The sequence below is a fragment of the Geotrypetes seraphini genome, chromosome 10, assembly GCF_902459505.1.
Source record: "Geotrypetes seraphini chromosome 10, aGeoSer1.1, whole genome shotgun sequence".
In the NCBI taxonomy this organism is placed as follows: Eukaryota; Metazoa; Chordata; class Amphibia; order Gymnophiona; family Dermophiidae; genus Geotrypetes; species Geotrypetes seraphini.
Window position 1 is genome coordinate 126,066,379 of NC_047093.1, and position 22,566 is coordinate 126,088,944.

Genomic DNA, 22,566 nt, shown 5'->3' on the forward strand with positions numbered 1-22,566 from the left:
AACTATGAACGAAAAGATTTTAAAACTTAACCTCACTTTCTTCTAATGTCCCACAGATGCATTTTATCTTCTATTCATACAGCAGCTTAGAGGCAGAAATGTAGTTTGGACGCATATTCAGCGGTATTTCATCTCCCCCATCCCCTAATGCAGCAGCTTACTAGAATGTCAATAGCCCCTAGGGGGAAGAGTCTAGAAAAGGTGCCTTAAGTTATGGGTCTAAATAAATAGGCACTCAACTTAATTAGTAAACGGCTTAAAACTAGGCATGTTTAAGGGACAATTCTCTCAAGGACTTAGGCGCCTTTAATGTAGGCTTTTAAAACCCTGGCCTACGTTACAGGCGTCTAATTTTTAAGCTAGGCGCTGCTAAGTGCGATTCTGTAATGGACGCCCAAGTGTGATTGACATCAATAGGCATCTCACTTTAGGCCCTTATTGCAGAGTCTGGCCTTGATGTATAGGGAGCAGGAGGAGCTTTATAGAAAGTAACACGATAGAAACGGAAAGCATATATTGCCGAAAAGAAATGCTCGGTTGATTTTTGGACTAGGTTTTGAAATGGTGCCACTTTGTTTTCATCCTGCTGCTGTGCCACGTTAATGGTGACAAAAGATCTTCTAGTTTCAGCTACCCCAAGCTCTTCCTTGCCTAAACGGCCTCGGGAAGAAGAAGAGGAAGCGTCGGTAGAACACACCGACCAGGCTCCGGAGGAGGCCGTGGACATGCCTCTTCCAAAGAAATTGCGAATTGTACAGCGAGTTGGAATTGAGGTGTGTGAAAATTGAAAACATTTCTTTTTCTTGATGCTTTCGAGACCTAAATGTCCTTTTCAGGGCTGCATAGTTTTATTTTATCTTTCGACATCTCTCCTTTTGTTTTTTTCTTTGTTATATGTTCTTTCTTTTTACTTGAAAATTGTAGTTCTACCCTGTTTCCCTGGTTCATAGACAAAAGCGCGTGACGACAAAGGCGTGCAGACAACTGAGCGCAAGGCGGAAGCGCAAAGAAGAAAAACAGTATTTTATGGGGCTCCAACGGGGAATATTGGTGGGGAACCCCCCCACTTTACTTAATAGAGATTGTGCTGGCGTTGTGGGGGGTTTGGGGGGTTGTAACCCCCCTCATTTTCTGGAAACTTAACTTTTTCCCTCGTTTTTAGGGAAAAAGTGAAATTTTCAGTATAATGTGGGAGGTTACAACCCCCCAAACCCCCCACAACGCCGGCGCGATCTCTGTTAAGTAAAGTGGGGGGGGGGTTCCCCCCCACAACCCCCGTCGGAGCCCTTTAAAATACTGTTTTTCTTCGGCACGCTTCCGCCTTGCGCTCAGTTGTCGGCGCGCGCTTTTGACCTGTCACCTGTTTCCCTTGTTGTTACTTTGTTTTTGGTTTTTTTAATTGTTTTTAAGAACTATTATTGTTTTAAATGATGTATTGTTATCTCATATATGTTTTTTAAGACAGTGTACACCACCTAGAAGACTGATTGGACGATATATGAAATTTTAAATAAACTTGAAACTAGAGTACTTGTTCTCAGGAAGTAAGATATATTCAGTTTATAAGTTAAAGAAAGCCCTGTTTTCTCATAATGCTAGCAAAATGATTTTATAGAGTAGAATTTTATATTTGTGTGAAGCTTCAGTACTTGTGGCAGTACTACCTAAATATACATGTAAACCTAGTTCTGCTCCGTCCCCTCGGGAATCATTGTGAAAGGTGTTCAATCCATGACCGCAAATCCAGACCTTTTCTTCATCTCCTCCCACTTAGCTGAGAGAGACAGAGCCCCCTAAAGTTTTCATTTCTATAGGTGGACCGTGCAAAAGTCTTTCTGATCTCTGCTTCTTTTTCATCTTAAGTTCAGGGTTGTTTTTTTTTCCAGTGGCTTTGCTGTCATAAGACCCCCTTTGGAATGGTTCTCTGCCTGGGAAAGGAAACAGTTTCCGCTGAGCTTCATAGGGCAATCTCCGTCTGGACCTGTGGAGCCAGCCGGCTGTGTTCCACCTTTTGGGCTTTTGGCTCCATCCCTCTGGGAGCTAGCTTGCTTTCTGACCTTGTCAAAGGCTTAAGTGCAGGCTGTTTGCGTCCTAAGTAAACGGCCCTCAGGAATCGGGGTGCAAGCTGTGTTTTCCTGCCCCTGGTCGCATGGAGAGGTTCTGAGGGGGTGGAGGTTTTGGTCGGGGTCTATCTGACTGGCAGCCCAAAGATATTGACCATCTGGAGCACTTCTAAGGCAGAAATTCCTTTCCCTTCACTTCAGCTGCAGTGTAAAGAGCTGACAGGCATGGCACTTGAGACTGAGACTAGGCAACCATTATATCCTATGGAAGAATCAGGGGTGGTCTTAAAACTGTGCTTTGACGGTTTCTGGGGGTAGAGTTCAGGCCTCCCAACTCCAAAACCCCTACTTTGGTGTTTATTTTTTTCAAATTGTTTCTATGAGCTGTTTTCTGTTGCGAAATTACTGACGGTGGCCATCTTGGATTTTAGTCAGGCATTCTTAAACCAGGGACTTGCCTGTATTGCAGATTCAGGATATATTCATTTTGAGTGAAATAGAATCTTTAATTTCTTGGAACAGGAAAATGAAGCTTTATGAATATCTGCTTTTCCAACCATGTGTCATGCTTTCAGGCAGTAATAGAGCAAGTATGGTGGCCTTGGACATAAATGTGTGGTATGCTTATTAAGCTCTGAGTATTTTCCTTCAGGAGGAAGCTGTGGTGGAAGAGAGCACAGATGCTGATGTGGACTCTCAGTCCTTCCAGCAGGAGTCTCAGGATTCACTGGGGGAGGTAAATACAAATGAATATACCATATACTCTAGTATAAAGCATGTCATTGATCTGTAAAATTCTTAAAGCTCTTGTCAAGCTCACTAGTCATATTGTCTTTTGAATATTGCAGCAAAATAATTTGTGCGTGGTCTTTCTGTGGCTCTAGGGCAGTGCTTTTCACTGTTATTGAAATGGGGGCCACATGAAAGCCATAACCTTCTGTACAAAGCAGACGATAGTGTCTAGAGCCCGGCTGGTAAAGGAGGGGAGGGGTCCCTTTGTAATGACGTTACCAGTCCAGCTGTTCAGGCACGCACTCAAAGCAATATGTGTAAATGCAATTGTTTGATCTCCAGACTTTCTCTCAACCTTTTTTTTGTTTCTCTTAACCCACATGCCCCCCCAAAATAGCTTACCCCAATGCAAACTCTCCCCACATTACATTTCTATTCCGCCATTACCTTGCGGTTCAAGGCGGATTACAAAAGAGTTATAGACAGAGGGTTACAAAGGATGAACATTGGTCATTTCTAGTGAAGGTAAAGAGTAGATCAGGTAGTATCGGTGAGATGGGAAGAAGGAAGGTATTTGTGGCGATTACGACTTTTTCAGGGATTTCTTATCATACCCAACTCCCACCAGCCACCATCAACATGTTCTCAATTCTCTTAAGCTAGGTCTCTCCTGGTTTAATGCTCCCTCACACCCCCCCCCACCCCCCCAAACAAAAAATAAATTTCCCCAGATTCTTCCCACAGACATGTCCTCTAGGACAGAGGTTCTGTTTTCTTCCAATATCATATGGCTCTTGGTGATCTTGATCCAGCTGCTGTCCAAACTTCAGTTTGCACAGCCTCGCTAATATAATGTAGAAGTATGTGTGCTGCATAACTCACTGAAAAAATCCAGTCCTGAAGGAAAATAGGGCTGTTCTGGAGTCAGTGCTGGCAGCAAGCCTCTGGACAAGGTAGGGAAATGTCTGTATGGGGAAAAGTGGAAAGGAGTCAGACCAAGAATCGGTGAGGGGCCACCTCTGACTCCTGGTCTTTGCAGTGAAGAATACTGCTGTAGGGAGCATTTTCTTGTCAAACATTTGGTGGGAATGAGATGGTACATAGACGAAAGACGCGCCAACAATGCCGCCCAGACAATCGCGTGCAGAAAGCGTGCTGAATTTAAACAATATTTTAAAGCGCTCCATGGGGGGGGAACCCGACACACACACTTTACTTAGAATTGTTGGCGCTTCCGTTGGGGGAGGGGGAACACCCCATTAGAGAGGAAACAGCCTTTTTCCTTCTATTTAGGGAAACATTACAGTTTTCTCTCTAATGGGGGGCGGTTTCCCCCCACCCTACCCCCAACGGGAGCACAAACTGTTCTAAGTAAAGTGGAGGGTTCCTCCCCACACACACCCTCGGAGCGCTTTAAGATACAGTGTAAATCCAGCGCGCTGAAATCCTGCGTGCAATTGTCTGGGTGGCATTGTCAGCATGTCTTTGTCTCTTGCGCGATTGACCTGTCACACAATGAGGTTGCAGAATACAGAAGTAAGAGCCATAGTTATAAAGGCTGACCGCGGAGATAGATTGCAGGAACATAATGGCCCGGGGATATATTTTTTCATAGTGGCCCATTTTCCCACAAACACTGCAGTGTCTTCCCCCTTCTTATGAGGGTGTCAGGTCAAAAGCGCGCGCAGACAATTGAGCGCAGCACGGAGGCGCGCGCTGCAGAAAATTACTGTTTTTACGGCTCCGACGGAGGGGGCATGGGGGAAAAAGTTAAGTTTACAGTAAAATGTGGAGGGTTACAACCCCCCAAACCCCCCACAACGCCGGAGTGATCTCTATTAAGTAAACTGGGGGGGGGCTCCCCAACAAAACCCCCCGTTGGAGCCCCTAAAAACTGTAATTTTCTTTGGCGCGCGCCTCCGTCTTGCGCTCAGTTGTCGGCGCGCGCCTTTGTCTTTCGCCAAGTTGTCTATGAACCTCTTATGAGATATGCAAATCCTGGCATATCTAATAGGATGTGAATTTCTTTGCCAAGTCTTCGCAGCAGGGAGCACTTATGATTTTAATTCCATTGCACCAAAATGAAATAACCACTTACCGTTGGGACTTGAGGGATGCACATCACTCACAACCAGTTAGACATGTCGGGGTTTGTGTGGTTGCATCTCATTTTACTGGCCTTTTCCTTGTGTCAATGCACTTACTGTCTTGTGTAAGTGAAGGTTCCGGTCTCTGCTTGACTGACCCACTAGGGCAGGAATCTCCAAAAAAGAAGGAAAAAGGCTGTTTCCTCTCTAATGGGGTGTTCCCCCTCCCCCAACGGAAGCGCCAACAATTCTAAGTAAAGTGTGTGTGTCGGGTTCCCCCCCCCATGGAGCGCTTTAAAATATTGTTTAAATTCAGCACACTTTCTGCACGCGATTGTCTGGGCGGCATTGTTGGCGTGTCTTTTTGCTACAAGTGCCTCACGGGTACTTTAGCACTTTTCAGTGGGCCCTAGTAAAAAAAAAAAACAAAAAAGAAGAAGATAGATAACTCTAAATATGAGTTTTATTGAGAGCAGAAAATTTGATAAACTAATTACAGAGTATGTGTGATTAAATTTTTGTATATTAATGACGACGCACACGCATATATATAGAATGGAAAGATCAATAGCGGTACAGAATGGAAATTATAAAAATTTTATTAAAATATGGGAGCCATTAACATCTTTCTGTCACGATTAGATGCCATTTTTCTATTAATTATACACCATTTAGTATTGGGTGGGGGGAGGGTTTCAAATATATGATCTTATAATGAATAGAGGGATTTGAGGGAGGGGGGGTGAGGGTTACATTTCTACTTATAAGTTATAATGATAAGATGTTCAAGTGCTCAGACTAATTGTGTTTATTATAATATTTGTACACTTGGTGAAAGTTTTAAAATGAATAAAGAATTAAAAAAAAAAAAAATGACGACGCACACTACCAGCAAATTCTCATATTTTCATCACAAATTATAATCAAACCATTAATGCGAATGATGGAACTTTTTTGAAATCTTATCAAACTGAGGTTCAAAATTTGATAAGCTAATTACAAGTAGCGAATTCAAATGTTCGTCAGATAAATTTGTGTAATTAGTTTTTCCAAGTCTTTGCCCCATAAGGCTACTTCTATCATAGCAAGCAGCCTTATGGGGCAAAGACTTGGAAAAACTAATTACACACACAAACAATTATGGTGAATTTAGGAAACACCTAAAAACATACCTGTTCTCGAAATACCTAGGTAACGAATCAGAACAATAGCCCTCATCGCAATCCCTCCCCAAATTAGATCTTGTAAACTGTTAACCTCTAATCTCTAACTATGAATGTTCCTTACAATTTATGGAATTTTTCTAATTCATTGTAAACCGCCTAGAAGTCGCAAGATTGTTGGCGGTATATAAGAATAAAGTTATTATTATTATTATTAAATTTGCCCTGTATTTTGACGTGATATATTTCATTCGGGGGGGAAAAAAGATACGTTGTCCCAAAAACGGAGATAAATTTACAAGCAAATTTCTTCAAATTTGGAAGCTGCTCAGAGTTTAAAAAAATGTATAAAAATTGATCAAGTTTCCTTCCTTGTACTCATCTTTAATATGTTAATTTGTCTGAAGTTCAATAATTTCCTTTTGAATGTGACTTGGGACATCAGCAATATCACAGTCACTTTTAAATATAAATTTATGCGATTATAAATTGAGTAGTACACTGCACTGCTGCTAGCTTTGTTATGGACAATTAACCGTAACGACTAATAACTAACGTCTAGAATCAATTTAAAGATTAGACACAGCTCCAGAGCTACCTACAACACCGTAAATTGACACTGTCGATAGAGGCCGAACAAGTACGAAGAAATACCACAAAGTATACAATTACAATTCAGTATTAAATAAAGTTGTGAATAATATTAACATAATATAGAATATCTATATATTTTGAACACAATTTTAATTAATGCATTTGAAATCTATCAACACCCCATGTGGGGTGTTTTGTTTTTTTTTGTTTTGGTTTTTTTTTTTCGAATTCTCATTGGAATATTAATCCAATTGGCGCATTTCAGCATAATTCTTCTGCTGGCCAGACAAAATTATATTGTGGGCCGTACTTTGGAGATTGGTGACGGGATAATCGCACGCCAGACTATTCGGCAGAAGACAGAAGCGCGCGGGGGGAAAAATAATTTTTAAAGAGCTCCGACGGGGGGTTTGGGGTGACAACCCCCCACTTTATTGTTTAGTGTTCGCGCTGCTGTTGCAGAGGTGTTTGGGGCGTGAAACCCCCCACATTATAGAGAAAATGGAACTTTTCCTGAAAAAAATCAGAAAAAGGTCTGTTTTCGCTATAATGGAGGTTACCAATCCCCCCAAACCCCCCTCCAACAGCAGCGCGAACACTAACCAATAAAGTGGGGGGGTTGCCACCCCAAACCCCCCGTCGGAGCTCTTTAAAAATTACTTTTTCCCCCGCGCACTTCTGTCTTGCGCTGGATTGTCAGCGCGCTGACGTCTTGCACTCCACTGTCTATGAACTTTGGAGATCCCTGCCCAGAATACCTGATAGAGCATTCCTTCTCTGGCTGACAATATTGTACTTTTGAGGAAACTAGAATGTTATCCCTATGGTCCTTCCAGCTCCATTCTGTTTTATCTTCTTCCTTCCTGAGCCCAAACAGCAGCAGTTGGCTTGGCTTACTCTTAACCATATGAGAAGCCAAATCTTGTCGCCTTTATTATTCCTGAGGCTTGGCAAAGCTGATCATACTTTGTTCTTTCTGCTTATTTTCAAAAGTGTCTCTAAATATAGACCACAAAAAGAGAGGAGGTGATTAATTATGTTTTAAATTGCCTATAGCCCACTTGTATGTTGATTAAGATGACTTCATAGACAATGGCAGGGGTGCCCACACTTTTTGGGCTTGTGAGCTACTTTTAAAATGACCAAGTCAAAATGATCTACCAACAATAAAATTTTTAAAAACACAAAGCAGACTGTACGCAGAGAAAATGTTATCATTTGTATTTGGGGGGGTTTTCAAAGGTCAAGGCAGATGACTTTAAAATATGCAATGTCACCTCAGTAACAACTATGCAAAAATAGACAAATATGCCCCCTCCCCTTTTACTAAACCGCGATAGCGGTTTTTAGCTCGGGGAACTGCGCTGAATGCTCCTCGCAGCTCTCGACGCTCATAGGGTCCCTGTGCTAAAAACCACTGTCACAGTTTAGTAAAAGGGGGCCATAGTGCAAAATACAGACCTCAGATATAAATTCTCAAAACAGACACATTTTGATTACTAAATTGAAAATAAAATCATTTCCTACCTTTTTGTCTGGTGATTTCATGAGTCTCTGGTTGCATTTCCTTCTTCTTGACTGTAAGTCTAATATTTCTTTCTGTCTCTCTTTCTTTCTCTCTCCCCCTGCCCCCTCTTTATTTCTGTCTTTCTTTCTACCCCCTGACTGCCTTTCTCTCTCCCCCTGCCTGCCTGTCTTTCTTTCTCTCTCCCCCTGCCCCCTCCAAGCCATCATGCTGATTTCTCTACTTCCCCGATTCTTTCTTTCTCCCTGCCCCCCTAAGCCACCACGTCGATTTCAACCTGCTTCCCTGAGCCAGGCCTGGCGCGTACAAGCGCCGGACCCACAAGCCTTCATCTCCGACATCAATTCTGAAGTCGGAGAGGAAGTTCTAAGCCAGCAGGCAGCGATTGGCTGGCCCAGAACTTCCTCTCCGACGTCAGAACTGACATTGGAGGTGAAGGCTTTGGGGTGCCTTGCCTGGCTCGGGGAGGCAGGGAGAACAAGATCGCAAAGGCAACGTGATCGATCTCGCATTGCCTTTGCAATCTACTGGTTGATTGCGATTGACCATTTGAGCATCCCTGGACTATGGCATCCAGAAAATGTGTAACTGAGCTATGTGTAATTCATTCCAGGAGCTCTGTTCTTCTACCTTGAATAGAGAGACTTTATTTTGAAGGAGATGCAGATGCTAGATTGAAAGAGTTGTGTGTTCCAAAGTATACTCTTATCTGTTCCTTGCATAAAGGATCTGAAAAAAGCAAGCTGTTTTACAATTGTTCTAGGTTAGCTTGAAGTCATCGTTTATGGCATATTTAACTATCTCAGTGAAACAAGCACAGATATAGTTTTCCTATCCAATTCTGATACACTGTTTGTTACAGGGAGGCACTCAGGGTGATTACACAACCATGGAAGATGGTGAGGAGACCTCTCAGTCTCTCTTACTAGACCCTTCACCCCAGCCTTCAGACCTTCCCCCACAAACTCAGGATCTACAGCCTCCAAGGGCTGATGTTATCGTCATCGACAGTGATGATGAGGAAGATGAGGAGGAAGAAAATGAAGAGGGTGAACAAGAGGTATAAGATTTGAACTTTTCAAGCCGATGCTGTTCTATATTATGAATGGTAAACAGATTCATTTTGGACCTCTAAATTACATTAGGGCATTTGCTTTCTTTTTATCATCAATGTTTAATATTTGTGAACAGTACTAAACTGAAGCCACTAGAAATTAATATTACTCTTATCTAAAGTGCAGGTGTAGCATAGTCCAGTGATGCAAACTTCTCCATTATATCCCATCAATAGCTTTCAGGCAACGTTCCAATGAGTTAAAATATTGTGTCAATAGGACTATGAAGAAGATGAAGATGACGATGAGGATGATGAAGATACAGGGATGGGTGACGAAGGTGAAGATAGTAATGAAGAAACTGGCAGTGCAGATGGAAATGAGGCATATGAAGCCGATGATGGTGAGGTAGGCTTTGGCTAAAGTATCCCTGAATTAACAAAACATGGCTTTGGAGGTGAGATAATTGTCCATTGTTGTGTCCGCTCTGTGCAGTGCTCAATAATGTTCTCTGAGGACAAGCGGGATAGCAAGTTCTCATAGCACGAGGTGAGAAGAATGATTGAGTACCTGAATCAATTCATGTAAATCATTCTGCGCTTTCCTGGAAGAACAGTATAGAAAATTGAATGAATGAATAAATATCACTGAACGAGCTGAGGTGGGAGTTTTCTCCAGCTTAGAATTTGCTTAAAACCTTTGAGTTGCTTCATCATTTTCTACTAGTATTTTAGCCTATTACATTAACAGAATATATGTCTGTCTGTCTGTCTTTATTTCCGTCTCTCTCTCTCTCTCTCTGTCCTGCTGTCTTTTTCTGTCTGTCTCTCTCCCTGGCCCCCTTTGTCTGTCTGTCTTTCTTCTTTTCTTTCTGTCTCCCTTCCTCCCGCTGTCTTTCTTTCTTTCTGTCTCTCTCCCTCCCTGGCCCCCTTTGTCTGTCTGTCTTTCTGTCTCTCTCCCTGCCCCTGTCCCTGTGTTTTTCTTCCTATCTCCTTCCCTACTTCCCTGTCCAGCAGCCGCAGCATTCCCTCTCTCTCTATTTACCGCGAGAGGAGCCTGCACGGACCTAACAGCCCGAGCCCCCAGCAGTGTAACTTCCCGACGGCTCCTCTCACGATCGCCGCCTTCTCCGACGCAGGAGCGGCTCTTGAGAGGAGCCGCTGCAGCGTCTTTGAGAAGTTGAAAAAAACTTCGGCCCGACTCCGTGCTCGGCCGCGGCGGTCTACAGTTGCCGCGGCCTGCAGCCGCCGACAGCCGCTGTGGCCGCCATCCGCCTTGCCGTATTTTTTTTTTTTTTAGTTGAAAGACGCGGCGGTGGCTCCTCTCATGATCCCCACCTGCGTCGAAAGTCCGACGCAGGCGGGGATCGTAAGAGTAGCCACCGCTGCGTCTTTCAAAGAACCGTAAGCCGCGCATGCACACTTCCTATGTTTCGCTACAGCTCACGGAAAACGGACCCACGCGATGGGAGTGCGCATGTGCGCCTAGCGTTTTATTATATTAGATACAAATTTGAGCTTTTTATATGTATGTTTTTTTTCTTGTGTTGCTGTTGTGCAGTACTTTTCCCTTTTTAGTTTAGGTGCCTTTGACTCGTGCTTGAGTCCTAATGATTTGATGAATTACAGATCTAAAAAGAAACTGGTTTTGTGCTAGTCCATTAAGGTCCACCAGCAGGGCGGTGGTTGTTTTCAACATGTCCAGCCATCTGGTTGCAGTTGCCTTCTTCGCCTGGTTTCTTCGATCTTCCCAAACATAATGTCCTCCTCCAACGATCTTTCTCTTCCAACAGTATGACCAAAATAAGACAAGTCGTAAACATTCACTGCAACTGTCCCTGCTGCCTTCAAACATAAGATGGTTGAGCCGCTTCTCAAAAAACCTCGCTGGACTCCACCTGCCCATCCAACTATCGCCCTGCTTCCCTTCTGTTCCTAGCCAAGCATGCTGTTCTCCGTCGCTGCCTTGACTTCTTTCATCTTGTCAAATTCTTGATCTTTTACAATCAGACTTTCGCCTCAACGCTTCACAGAGACTGCCCTCACCAAAGTCTGCAGTGACCTGTTAATGGTCAACCTGTCTGCTGCCTTTGATACTGTTAATCACAGCTTACTCCTTGATACACTGTCCTTGCTTGGATTTCATGAATCTATCCTCTCCTGGTTTGCCTCCTACCTCTCCCATCACATATATATGTTGATGGGTCCTCTTCTGCTGGTATCCTGCTAGCAGTTGGCATACCCCAGATTTCTGTCTTAGGACCTTTTCTCTCTGTACACCTCTTCCCTCGGTTCCCTGATCTCCTCCCATGTCTTCCAGTATCATCTACAGCCATGTGAAAAAATTAGGACACCCCATGAAATATTCAGTTCTTTCTTAAGAAATGATCACGTATTGATGTCAAATCTTTTTTTTTTTTTTTTTTTATATTCTTTATTCATTTTCATATTTTACATCAAGTGCACAAAATATTAAATTACAACAAATTATTACACAATATCACTTTTATATCTACTACATAAAATTCTAAAAATATTTTTATCCCCTCCCCCACCACCCACCCTTCAAGTACTTTCCAATCACCCTATACACATTGATAATATACATAGGGGGGTGGGGGGATTGGAAGATAAGATGTAGCGAAATTGAAATTTTGAAGGAATACGATAGTCTTAATGATTATATAGAAAGATGGGAGGGGGGAGGGTTTTTAATTAATTTACATATTAAGAATATAATGTATGATGTTCAAGTGTTATATGATAGTATTTCATGTTGTTCTTTTTGTGCACTTGATGTAAGTTTGAAAAGAATAAAGACATTTAAAAAAATAAAAAATAAAAAACGAATAGGAGGATATAGTTTTTTCTTTCAATAAATAAATAAGCTTTGGAACTCCATTGCCAGAGGATGTGGTTACAGCTGTTGGCATATCTGTATTTTTTTGTATTTTTGTATTTTTTTAAAGGTTGGACAAGTTCTTGGAGGAAAAGTCCATAGTCTGCTATTGAGATAAATATGGGGAAAGCTGCTTCCCCTAGAATTGGTAGAATGGAATCTTGCTACTGATTGGGATTCTCTGGGTACTTTTGACTTGGATTGGCCGCTGTTGGAAACGGGATCCTGGGCTGGATGGACCATTTTCTTGACCCTGTATGGCTATTCTTATGTTCACTATTTACTGAAAAAAGGGTTCACATTTTGGATTTTTAGCTCACACCTTTTCAATAGTAGCTCCTCAGACAAGGATAACGATTGTTGAATCTTGCTGCATAAATAATCAAAATGCACCTTATTGTCTGAGTTATTTATTCAGTGGGTTATCTTTCTCTGTTGTTGGGGTTCTGGATTATTAGAATCACGTTTATAGCACAAATTCAGCTAAATTACAAAGCATCCTAGAGGATTCATTAGCCTTTGCTCAGTACTATATCCTCTAATATCTAAATTTATTTATTTTCTATACTTTATATCAATTTCATTTCTTGTTTTAGGGTGCTGATGGTGCTGACCCAGGTACTGAGACTGAGGAGAGCATGGGAGGAGGTGAGAGCAGCCAGAGAGCAGCTGATTCACAAAACAGCGGTAAGAACAAAATGCTACTCTAGCTTTAAAAGGCTCTCCTAGCTGATGGGTGAAAATGGGAAATGTTGAGTCTTTTTTTTTCACATTACCATCCAAGCAACCACAATAGAGCTTATGCATGAAAGTGGATAATTAGTGACATCTGGAGAGTCAGGGCCTATAAGATCAACACCTGATTGTGCCTTTTCTAGGCTCTACCTTCATTAAACTATAAACATAATGGGCCGGATTCTGTAACTGGTGCCCAAGTCGGTGGCCGCCTCAAAAGCAACCGTCGTTCGCCTATCAATCATTTTAGGGCGCCGGTTACAGAATCACGGCTTTGGGGAGTCCCTGCCGCTCAGCTGATGGGGGATGGGGAAATTCCCCTGCCGCAATTGGCTGAGCGGACTTGGCAGGGAACCCCCGAACCCCCACACATTGTCCACAGCAGGAGGGATGCCCACTCCCTCCTGCCGGTACCCTCCCTCTAACATCCCTGGCAGGAGTGATGCCCAATCCCTCCTGCCGGCACCCCTTCCCCCCCTCAAAAAAAAATCCCCACTCCTATAGGAGGGGCTTTAGGCACCTGGGCTAACCAGTCTTAGACCTCCTTCCCAGTGCATTCTGGGATGCACTGGGAGTGGCCTAAGACTCCAAATGGACAGATCCCTAAGGCCAGCTCTTCAGTCTCTTTCTCTTCTTTCTGCATTCTGCCTTAGGAACTCTGACCAGTGGGTAAGTCTCTTGTCAGTACCCTTCTCTACTGCCAACTCCTGACTCAGTCTCTTCTACCTTGCTGCACTGTATGTCAGGCTCCGTCTCTGGCAGTCTTCAAATCCAGGTTGAAAGGCCACTTTTTTTGAAGCTGCATTTAAGTACTAACCCAATCAACTTGTATATTTGTTTGTCATTCCTTCTATAGTCCACTACCCTATCTGCTGCTTCATTCCTCTTTTAAGTCCCTACTTGAGCAGTATGTATAGATTTCACCCTTTCTTTATTGTGTCTCTGTCATAATTAGATTGTAAGCTCTTTCTTACAGGGACTCTCACATGTAGAAATAATAAATAATAGTAGTGGTGACTAAAGTTACGGATTTTATTTATAAGATCATGTTATGGTGATTCGAATAAACATCCCCCAAAGTGTCTTTCCAATATGACTGTGATATCAATGTGGTAGATCTGTAGTGCTTCAAATTTTCAATTTCCTGGTTTATAGGGATGCTAATTGGGTCAGTATTGTTGCCTTATTCTGCTTGTAGAGCATGAACCACTTATCTCCTTGCACGATAGCTTCCATCCTGTTTGTATGTTCTTTCTGGCAGCTGTGATCAATGAAGTGTAACTATATTATTGTGTAGGTGATGGAAGCACAAATGCTGCCGAGTCCACCTTCTCTCATGAAGGGAGAGAACAGCCGTCCTCTGCCTCCGAAAGAGCAGGAGCCAGACCTCCTCCTCAGTCACCAAGGAGACCTCCACATTCCCTGCCACCACGGCTGACTATTCATGCTCCTCCCCAGGAGCTGGGACCACCAGCACAGGTAACATAAGAACATAAGAATTGCTGCTGCTGGGTCAGATCAGTGGTCCATTGTGCCCAGCAGTCTGCTCCTATGGCGGCCCTTAGGTCAAAGACCAGTGCCCCAAGTCTAGCCTTACCTTCGTATCAGCAGGAACTTGTGTAACTTTGTCTTCAATCCCTGGAGGGTGTTTTCCCCTATGAGAGACTCCGGAAGAGCGTTCCAGTTTTCTACCACTCTCTGGGTGAAGAAGAACTTCCCTATGTTCGTACGGAATCTATTCTCTTTCAATTTTAGAGAGTACCCTCTCGTTCTCCCTACCTTGGAGAGGGTGAACAACCTGTCTTTATCTACATAGAGATCCAGGTTTCTAGGGAGCATGTCAGAGGTTCATATTTTTGGATAGACACATCTATTATGTAGCATTAACATACCAGGTCTAACCTTCCATTTTATTTCCAAGGTTTTTGAAAACATGGTCCTTTGTCAATTTGTAAATTTCCTTAAATACATGTACCGCACCTGAGGCCATTGGGTTTTCATGCACAACATGGTACAGAGCCTACTTTGGTAGCCATATCTAGCAAGATCAAACTTCAGGTGAATACATAGAAAATTCTTATTGTTTTCATTAATTGAGTTCCCGTTTGTTTCATAGGTTATTCCATATTAACCTCTCATCTGGTTGATCTTGGTTTGAATGGTTACCCGAGGACAAGCAGGCAGTATATTCTCACATGTGGGCGATGTCATCCATGGAGCCCAGCACGAACAGTGCAAAAGTGTACTGTCACTTTAAAATTCTTGCAACACATGAGCGAGTGCCTTCCTGCCCAACGCCGGCTCACGGGACCATCAGTTTTTAGTTTTCCACAGAGTGCTGAAGTTGTTCTTAGAGTTTCTCTAAGTGCACATATTTTATACATGTATTTTGTGTTCATTGTTTTGTGCCTTCCCATCTATTTTAATCATATTTTTCTATTTTTTCCCTTTCATTAGAAATCAAAAGTTTTCAATTTTTGATTAGTTTTGATTTTGGACCTTCAGGCCCTTTTCAGCCTTTACTCTGGCCAGGAGCATCAAGTCCTTTTTGGTATACCAGCTTCTCGATCTCCTGGAATAAGTACGCTTTTTTCCTACATGTATTTACATTTTGTACATATTTTCCCTGCGTATAGTTTCTGTTCATCAGACCATTGAGTCCTTTGAACTCCCATCGGCAGTTTCTCTGTCTGTGTCTAAGGCTTCTAGTGGCTTCAAACAGTGCACTTGATGCTATAGGACCATTTCGGGCAAAGATCCACATAACTGGTGTATCCAGTGCCTAGGTCCTCAACATCCAGATAACTCTTGCACTCTCTGTTCTAAATTACAAAAGAGGTTGCTTAGAGCTAGAAGATTGCAGTTTGAAAAATTTTACAGGTTAGCTTCAACTGCATCAACTATGGCAGGAGACTCTGATGCTGATCCTCAACATCCATTGCATCAGTACTGACAGCTTCATTGGAGGAACTTTGTAAAAAAGCTAAGAAGCAGAAACATCTTTTCCCCTCAAAACAGCCATTGGCGTTGTCCCAGATGTCGCCATCCATGCATTCCAATAGTCGACACTGATGCCAGATTGCCACCCTTATAATCAGTCTCACCTCTGAAGCATGCCTCAACATCAAGATCCCCAATGCTTTGACACAGAGTGCACCTAATGTACCCTTGTCAGTATTGGTACTGGCACCATATCTGCAAGAAAGCTTAATGCACTTTTGCAGATGGAACTAGCTAGGATGTTGCAGTCACACTTGATGCAAAAATCTGCTTCCATGCACCCTGTCTCAGACCAATATGAGCACCACTCTCAAATTCCATCGAGGCATTGATCTCAAACACCACGACATCAAATAAGTCAAGAAGGCATCCATCTTCTTCCAGAGAACATAACTGCTCTTCTCTCATCCATCTCGATGATCACCTAGATATCAATCTAAACACCTTGACGTTCACCCCGATACTCACATCGATGTTGATCAACTTCACAATCACCTCAATGTCGGTCAATATCTGCAAGGGCTGACATCAAGGAGTATGACTCAGACCTGTCGCTATGCTCTAATAGCAATTTCTCTGACTTGCATATAGATGAGTCCTACCGGATTCCTTCTGATACATCTCCACCTCCACATTGAAAGGCATCCCCAGAAAATCTGTCTCTTACAAAGTTTATCAGACAAATGGTGCATGCACTTCCAATTAAGATGGAATCTAAGTCATAGCCTCAAGCAGAACTAAGGGATGCTCTTGACTAATGAAGAGTGGTTCAAAGACTGCATAAAGGTTCCTCGCCACATTCGAGGAAGCCTTATTTAATAATTGGAAATGTCCCCAGACTGTCTACAGAATCCAATCTTGCCCAGTCTTTGACAAATAAGTTACAACACTAGTCCTTGGTTGTAGTCTGCCTTTAAGCGAACTAACAGTTCCAGAACTTATACAAGTACTCCACTAGAGAGGGCAGAACACTGGATAATTTTGGTAGGAAAGTCTCTCTCAGGGCTCCATGCTGGCTAATAGGATCTTAAATTATAATTTTTAGATTACATTTTGTATGAAATTGCTCATCCAGAAAATGTCATCTTTTGAGCAGTATATACCAGCAGATCATCTTAATGCTTATCAGCATTTGACAAATGATCTTCTGGAGAATAGAAAGAATATGATATACCGTATTTTCACGCATATAACGCGCATACGTGTATAACACGCATACGTGTATAGCGCGCGGGTCCAAAGCATTTCTGTAAAAAAAATTTTTATATAGCACGCTCACGCGTATACCGCGCATGCTGCTATAACCTCCTCCCACTCCTGCTTACTCTTCTGGCCTGCGAACCGGCATCCTCCCCCCCCCCCCCCGCTCGCGTCACCCCCCTCCCCCGCGATCCTTCATCCCCCCCAGCACCGCAAAACATCTCTTTCCCGATTGGGCACCAGCACCAATGCACAGGACGTGCCAGTGCCAGTGCCCGAAGATCGTCCCTCGTTCTTGCTGGGCTGGGCAGTGCGAGAGAGATCCTCCTTCTTCCTTGTGCCGGGCTGGACTGGGCTTTGAGCATTTGCGCATGCTCAAAGCCTTCTGGTCTCGCTCTCTCCGAGATTCTCAAACTTATTTTACTCTTTTTGGCTTTCTTGTCATTTCTGTAATCTGACTCTTCATTGGCTTAATTTAATTTTTAATCTTTTCCATTCAGCAATTTGGTGTTGTTTTTCCTCTCTCTCCATGTTGCCTATTCCATTTTACAGATTGTTTACAACTTTGCTGTTTATTTTAAAAGGCAGTATCTAAAACATGAAAGAAGCACTGGCAACAGTAGTAGATACCCTAAGGTTGTGTGGTGTTCACTAATAGCAGGCCCATCCATCAAGTGCTGCTTGGGGTTATAGGTCACAGTGAAGGCCCAAAGGGAGGGCAAATGGCCTTAGTTCAATCACACCATGTGGGATCATGGCCTACAGCTTGGAAACTACTTGTACAGAAGTTTCTTTGTGAATTCTTGCACTTTTAATTGTGAATTCTTTCCTTTGCCTTGAAGAGAATCCAGATGAGTCGCAGGCAGTCTGTCGGACGAGGTCTTCAGCTGACCCCTGGTATTGGTGGCATGGTAAGTACTGAAGAAGGGTATGTGTGATAATGCCTACAGAAGATTCATATTTGGAATACATCTGCCCTGTCTGAATTTTAATGCCCCCTCTTTTGAATTATGCTGATTTATTTATATATATATATATACATACATACACATATATACATATCAGCATTATAGGACTGCATGTACACACACACACACACACACACACACATATATTTTTCAAAGAATAGTTATAAGGAGCAAAAAAGTGAATATGTGATATTTAGGCTAAACCAGAATGCAATATAAGCTCATCCCTTATTCTAAACCGGGGTAGGGAACTCCGGTCCTCGAGAGCAGTATTCCAGTCGGGTTTTCATGATTTCCCCAATGAATATGCATGAGATCTATTTGCATGCACTGCTTTCAATGCATATTCATTGGGGAAATCCTGAAAAACCGACTGGAATATGGCTCTCGAGGAGCGGAGTTCCCTATCCCTGTTCTAAACTATTCATTTAAGCCTGTTGAATGAATGCATCCCAGGGGCTGATGCACTAAGCTTTATTCTCATTGTGTGTATAAGGTGTTAAAAATAATTTGAAAAAAGCTTGCCAGTTTGGATCTGAGGAACTATCAGCATAGCCAGTTGGTCCTGTTTACGAAGTCATAACTAGCATGCTTGCACTTAGTATCCTGCACTAAAGCTTCTGGTAGCATCTTTCCATGACAGCCCTTAGGGATTGCATACATGTATGTAGAAATAGAGAGATATGCATATACACATGCACACGCACTCTCATTATAAAATGGTTACAGTTTGTTTGTATTGTGAATCTGTGATGACAACACTGTTTCTCATTAAATTATATAGTCTGGATTTTCAGTGCAATAGGAATAGTATACTGAACCTTAGCAGAAAGATTTCGATCAAGCTTTTGAAACCACCTCCTCCTCCCAGTAGTCTGATGCTCCCTTCAGTTTCTCTTTCTGCAGGCGAGCATGAAAGGTGTCTTCTGATCTGCTCGGTTTATTTCTTTTTTATTTTGCAATAGTTTTGCAGTTTTTGTTTGTGAAATCAGAGATCCCTTTTGGTAAGGGTCTACTCTGCCTGCGTGGAGAAGAGCAGATTTTAAATCTGCAGCTGGCAAGTGAATCCTTTGAAGACCTGTCTGAGTCGGCCTGCTGAAGATTAGTGGAACCCAGGGTCCGTTCCCTTGCTGTTTGCTCTACCCTTTGACTTGGTCAGGGACTGCAGTGCAGGCGGTTTAGGCGCTAATACTATTCCTTTGAGGCATTCACGGTGTCAGCTGCGTTTCATTTTCATCCCCTCCTTTTCATGAGAGGTGTGGGGGTTGAGGGTTGGTCTATTGAGGTCTGACTGGCATCCCAAAGATTTCAGCGAAATGACTGGAAGCAGAGGGCCTCTCCTAGAACAGCTACACCTGAGAGGAGCTGAAGCAGGCAGCAGCTACACCATTTCCCCAGAACATAGTCTGAGTAAGGCTGTGACAGTCTGTGGGGAAAATTGGGGTGGGGGTCTTCAAAAGAAGTTTTTAACTGGTTCTACAGCTAGGGCCTTTATTTCTCTTTTTTTTCCCCCCTCAATTCTCACACTTCACCAAAACACCTCATTCTTTAGCACTCTCCAGACCAGTAGAGGTTAACTTTACGAATGGGTATATATCTAATCATGACCAGCAGGTGGAGACTGAAAACAAAACTTTGGGACAGTATATACTATCCTCCCTTCTCTATTTCCCCCAGTCTTCTTTCAGTCTCCAGCAGGTGTTGAGTGATCTGTACCCATCTCTCTTGGTAGGGCTGTTGGAATTTGTTTAGGGGTTTATTGTCCTTGTTTTTGGCCGGACGGAGCTTGGTCGGGCCCTGTTTGGGGGTTCGTCCGACCTCGGGGGTGTCAAACCCGGCGGGTCACGAGCGGGGTCCCTCCCCCCACTTCCTCCACCTCCCCACATTTTTTTAGAGGAGCCTCAGCAGTAAGCCTTGCCCCCTAAATCAAGCAAGGCATATTGCTTCGAGAGCCTGTGGAGTCTGTTCTGTAAAAAAAAAAAAAAAAAAAAAAAAAAATCCTGAGGTAGTGCTGGTCTGGAGGGTTGTTTCCCTTTAAGAAAACTGTATTTTACTGTATTTTTTCATGTAACCAGCACTTTTTTATAGCTAGGTCGCGTATGGAGCAATTGTGCCCTTCTCCGGGGGAGTAGGCCACAATTTTAGTCCAGCCGCGAGGCACTCGCGGCCGGCCTGAACTCGGCGGTTTGGGTCGGTGAGGTGGTGGAGCTCCGTCGGCAGCGGCTGCAGGCGCCCAGAGCTCCCCGCCGATGGTGCCTCGCGAGTCGGCTTGGAGCAGTGGGGAAGCCCGGTCTTCCACAACCGCCCACGGAGGGATTCCCCGAAGGATTCCCTCTCAGCTGATTTTTTGACAGCTGATGCCGACTTGCCTGTCTTAGCGGCTGAGACTGTTCAGTCTTCTCATCCGCTAAAGGCCATGGAGGGAGCTTTTTTGGCGGGAACTTCGCCATTTTCTTTGTCTGGCCCCTCCATTTTGTCTGCAACCTCAGGTGACCTTCCCCCTGTATGGCGAACACAGGGGCAGGTTTCAGCATGGACCCCTGCTGGGGCAGGGAGTCCCTGGGGACCCCCAGGGGTTTTTTGCCCCCAATTTAATTTCTTTCTTTGTGCGGACTTTTGGGGGTCCCACGTGCACCTGGGGGGTTTCGGGGGGGGTTTCCCTCCGCGCCCCCTATGGCTTTGCCTCCCTCTTTTCGTTTGGCGTCCCCTCTTCCTCCTCCCTCATCCAAGCGCCCGCGGGGGGGCTTGGATTGCGAATTGGTGGGCGGAGGAGCGTGTTGGCCTGGTTGAGGACCTGGCTGCTTTGGCGGGCTTCCAGGATCCTCTAGAGGGGACGCCTGTTGGCAGCGGGGCGGCGGGTTTCCCGTCTTCCAGAGCAGATGCGTCCGTGGTGCGCTTTTTTATTCAGAGGGATGAGCTTTTAGACCTGTGTAGCAGGTCTCCTTGGTGCTGCATTTTTGCAGTGGCGCCGCCGGAGACCCCGCGTATGGGGGCCCCTCTGCTTCAGGGGGTCTGTCCTGGTTCCCGCTCTTTTCCTGTGCGTCAGGATTTGCGGGATTTTGTGTTGGCGCAGTGGCCTATGGGCGCAGCTTCGTTTGGTGTGCGCCTTGGCTCTTGGGTATCCCGTCCCGGAGGGAGGTAGGGCTACCTTAATTTCGCCAATGGGGAACGCGGTGGTCTCGGCACTTCCTAAGCGGCATACCGTGCCTGTTATGGACGGTTCTGCTCTTAGGGTCTCGGAGGCGCGTGCGTTAGAGACACTTCTTAAGTATGATTTTGATGTCTCTGCCTTTGGGGTCCAGGCGGCTGTTTGTGGGGAGCTAGTCGCTCGCGCCGTGTTTCGGTGGGCTGAGCGTGTCCTGGATCGGGAGTCTGATGACTGGTCTCTAGTGGATCAGGAGGTAGCGAAGATTGCGATGGCTGCCTCGTTCCTCTCAGATGCTCTTTATGACTTGGTGCGGATTTCGGCTAAGTCTATGGCATGGCCGCGCGGCGTATTTTGTGGCTGCGCGCTTGGGCGGCGGATTCTGCATCCAAAGCTAAGTTTACTAAAGTTCCCTTTAGGGGGTCTTTTTGTTTGGAGAGGAATTAGATGAGTTGATTCAGACTCTGACGGACTCGGAGGTGCCCCGTCTGCCTTAGGACCGTGCCCGCCCTGCGTCTAGGTGTGGGGCTGCCCGGGGGCGTTTGCGGGAATTTCGCAAGTATCGCCCGGGGCGTGGGGCTGCTTCTTTCCCGGCTCAGGGTTTTTCCCGGGGTCGGTTCTTCCAGCGCATGCAGCCCTTTCGGGGGGCCCGTCGGGGGGCAGGGAATCCCTCCGCCGGTTCCCCCGCTTCCCGTCCTGCGCAATGACTCCTTGCCGGCGCCCCCTTTGGTTCCGGTGGGGGCCCGGCTGCGCAAATTTTTCCCCAAATGGGCCGAGATCGCGTCCGATCAGTGGGTCCTTGAGGTGGTGCGGGACGGTTACGCTCTGGAGTTTACCCGCTCTCTGCCGGACCTTTTCCTCGCTTCTCCATGTCAGACTCCATGGAAGACGCAGGCTTTTCGTCAGACCCTTCAGCGTTTGCTAGATCTCGAGGCAGTGGTGCCGGTGTCCCCTACGGAGTGGGGCACCGGCAGGTACTCCATTTACTTTGTGGTGGCCATAAAGGAGGGGACCTTTCGGCCCATCCTGGATTTGAAAGGGGTCAACAGAGCTCTCCAGATTCCGTCTTTCCGCATGGAAACGCTGCGGTCGGTCATTCTGGCGGTTCAGCCGGGGGAGTTTCTTACGTCTCTCGATCTGACGGAGGCCTACTTGCAGGTTCCAATTCGGGCCTCTCATCAGCACTTCCTTCGCTTTGCGATCTTGGGGCGGCACTTTCAGTTCTGTGCGCTTCCCTTTGGTCTGGCCACGGCTCCTCGGACGTTCACCACGGTAATGGTGGTCGTCGCGGCAGCCTTGCGGTCGGTGGGCATCCTGGTTCACCCCTACCTGGACGACTGGTTGATTCGGGCAAAGTCGTTGCAGGAGAGCTCCCGGGTTACGGCTCGGGTGGTGGAGTTT

At 44.8% G+C, this 22,566-nt stretch overlaps 1 protein-coding gene across 2 annotated transcripts in view; it reads left to right on the plus strand.

Moving 5' to 3' along the window:
* The window catches only part of TPR (translocated promoter region, nuclear basket protein), a 133,600-nt gene that overhangs the window by 92,893 nt on the left and 18,141 nt on the right, over positions 1 to 22,566 (plus strand). The window contains exons 38-44 of one of the 2 annotated variants that reach the window (XM_033961292.1): positions 616 to 773; positions 2,716 to 2,799; positions 9,027 to 9,224; positions 9,499 to 9,627; positions 12,714 to 12,804; positions 14,150 to 14,331; positions 17,895 to 17,963. In XM_033961292.1, coding sequence (XP_033817183.1) covers positions 616 to 773; positions 2,716 to 2,799; positions 9,027 to 9,224; positions 9,499 to 9,627; positions 12,714 to 12,804; positions 14,150 to 14,331; positions 17,895 to 17,963 — 911 coding nt within the window. The remainder of the gene's footprint in view (positions 1 to 615; positions 774 to 2,715; positions 2,800 to 9,026; positions 9,225 to 9,498; positions 9,628 to 12,713; positions 12,805 to 14,149; positions 14,332 to 17,894; positions 17,964 to 22,566) is intronic. The other variant, XM_033961293.1, reaches the window with a different exon arrangement.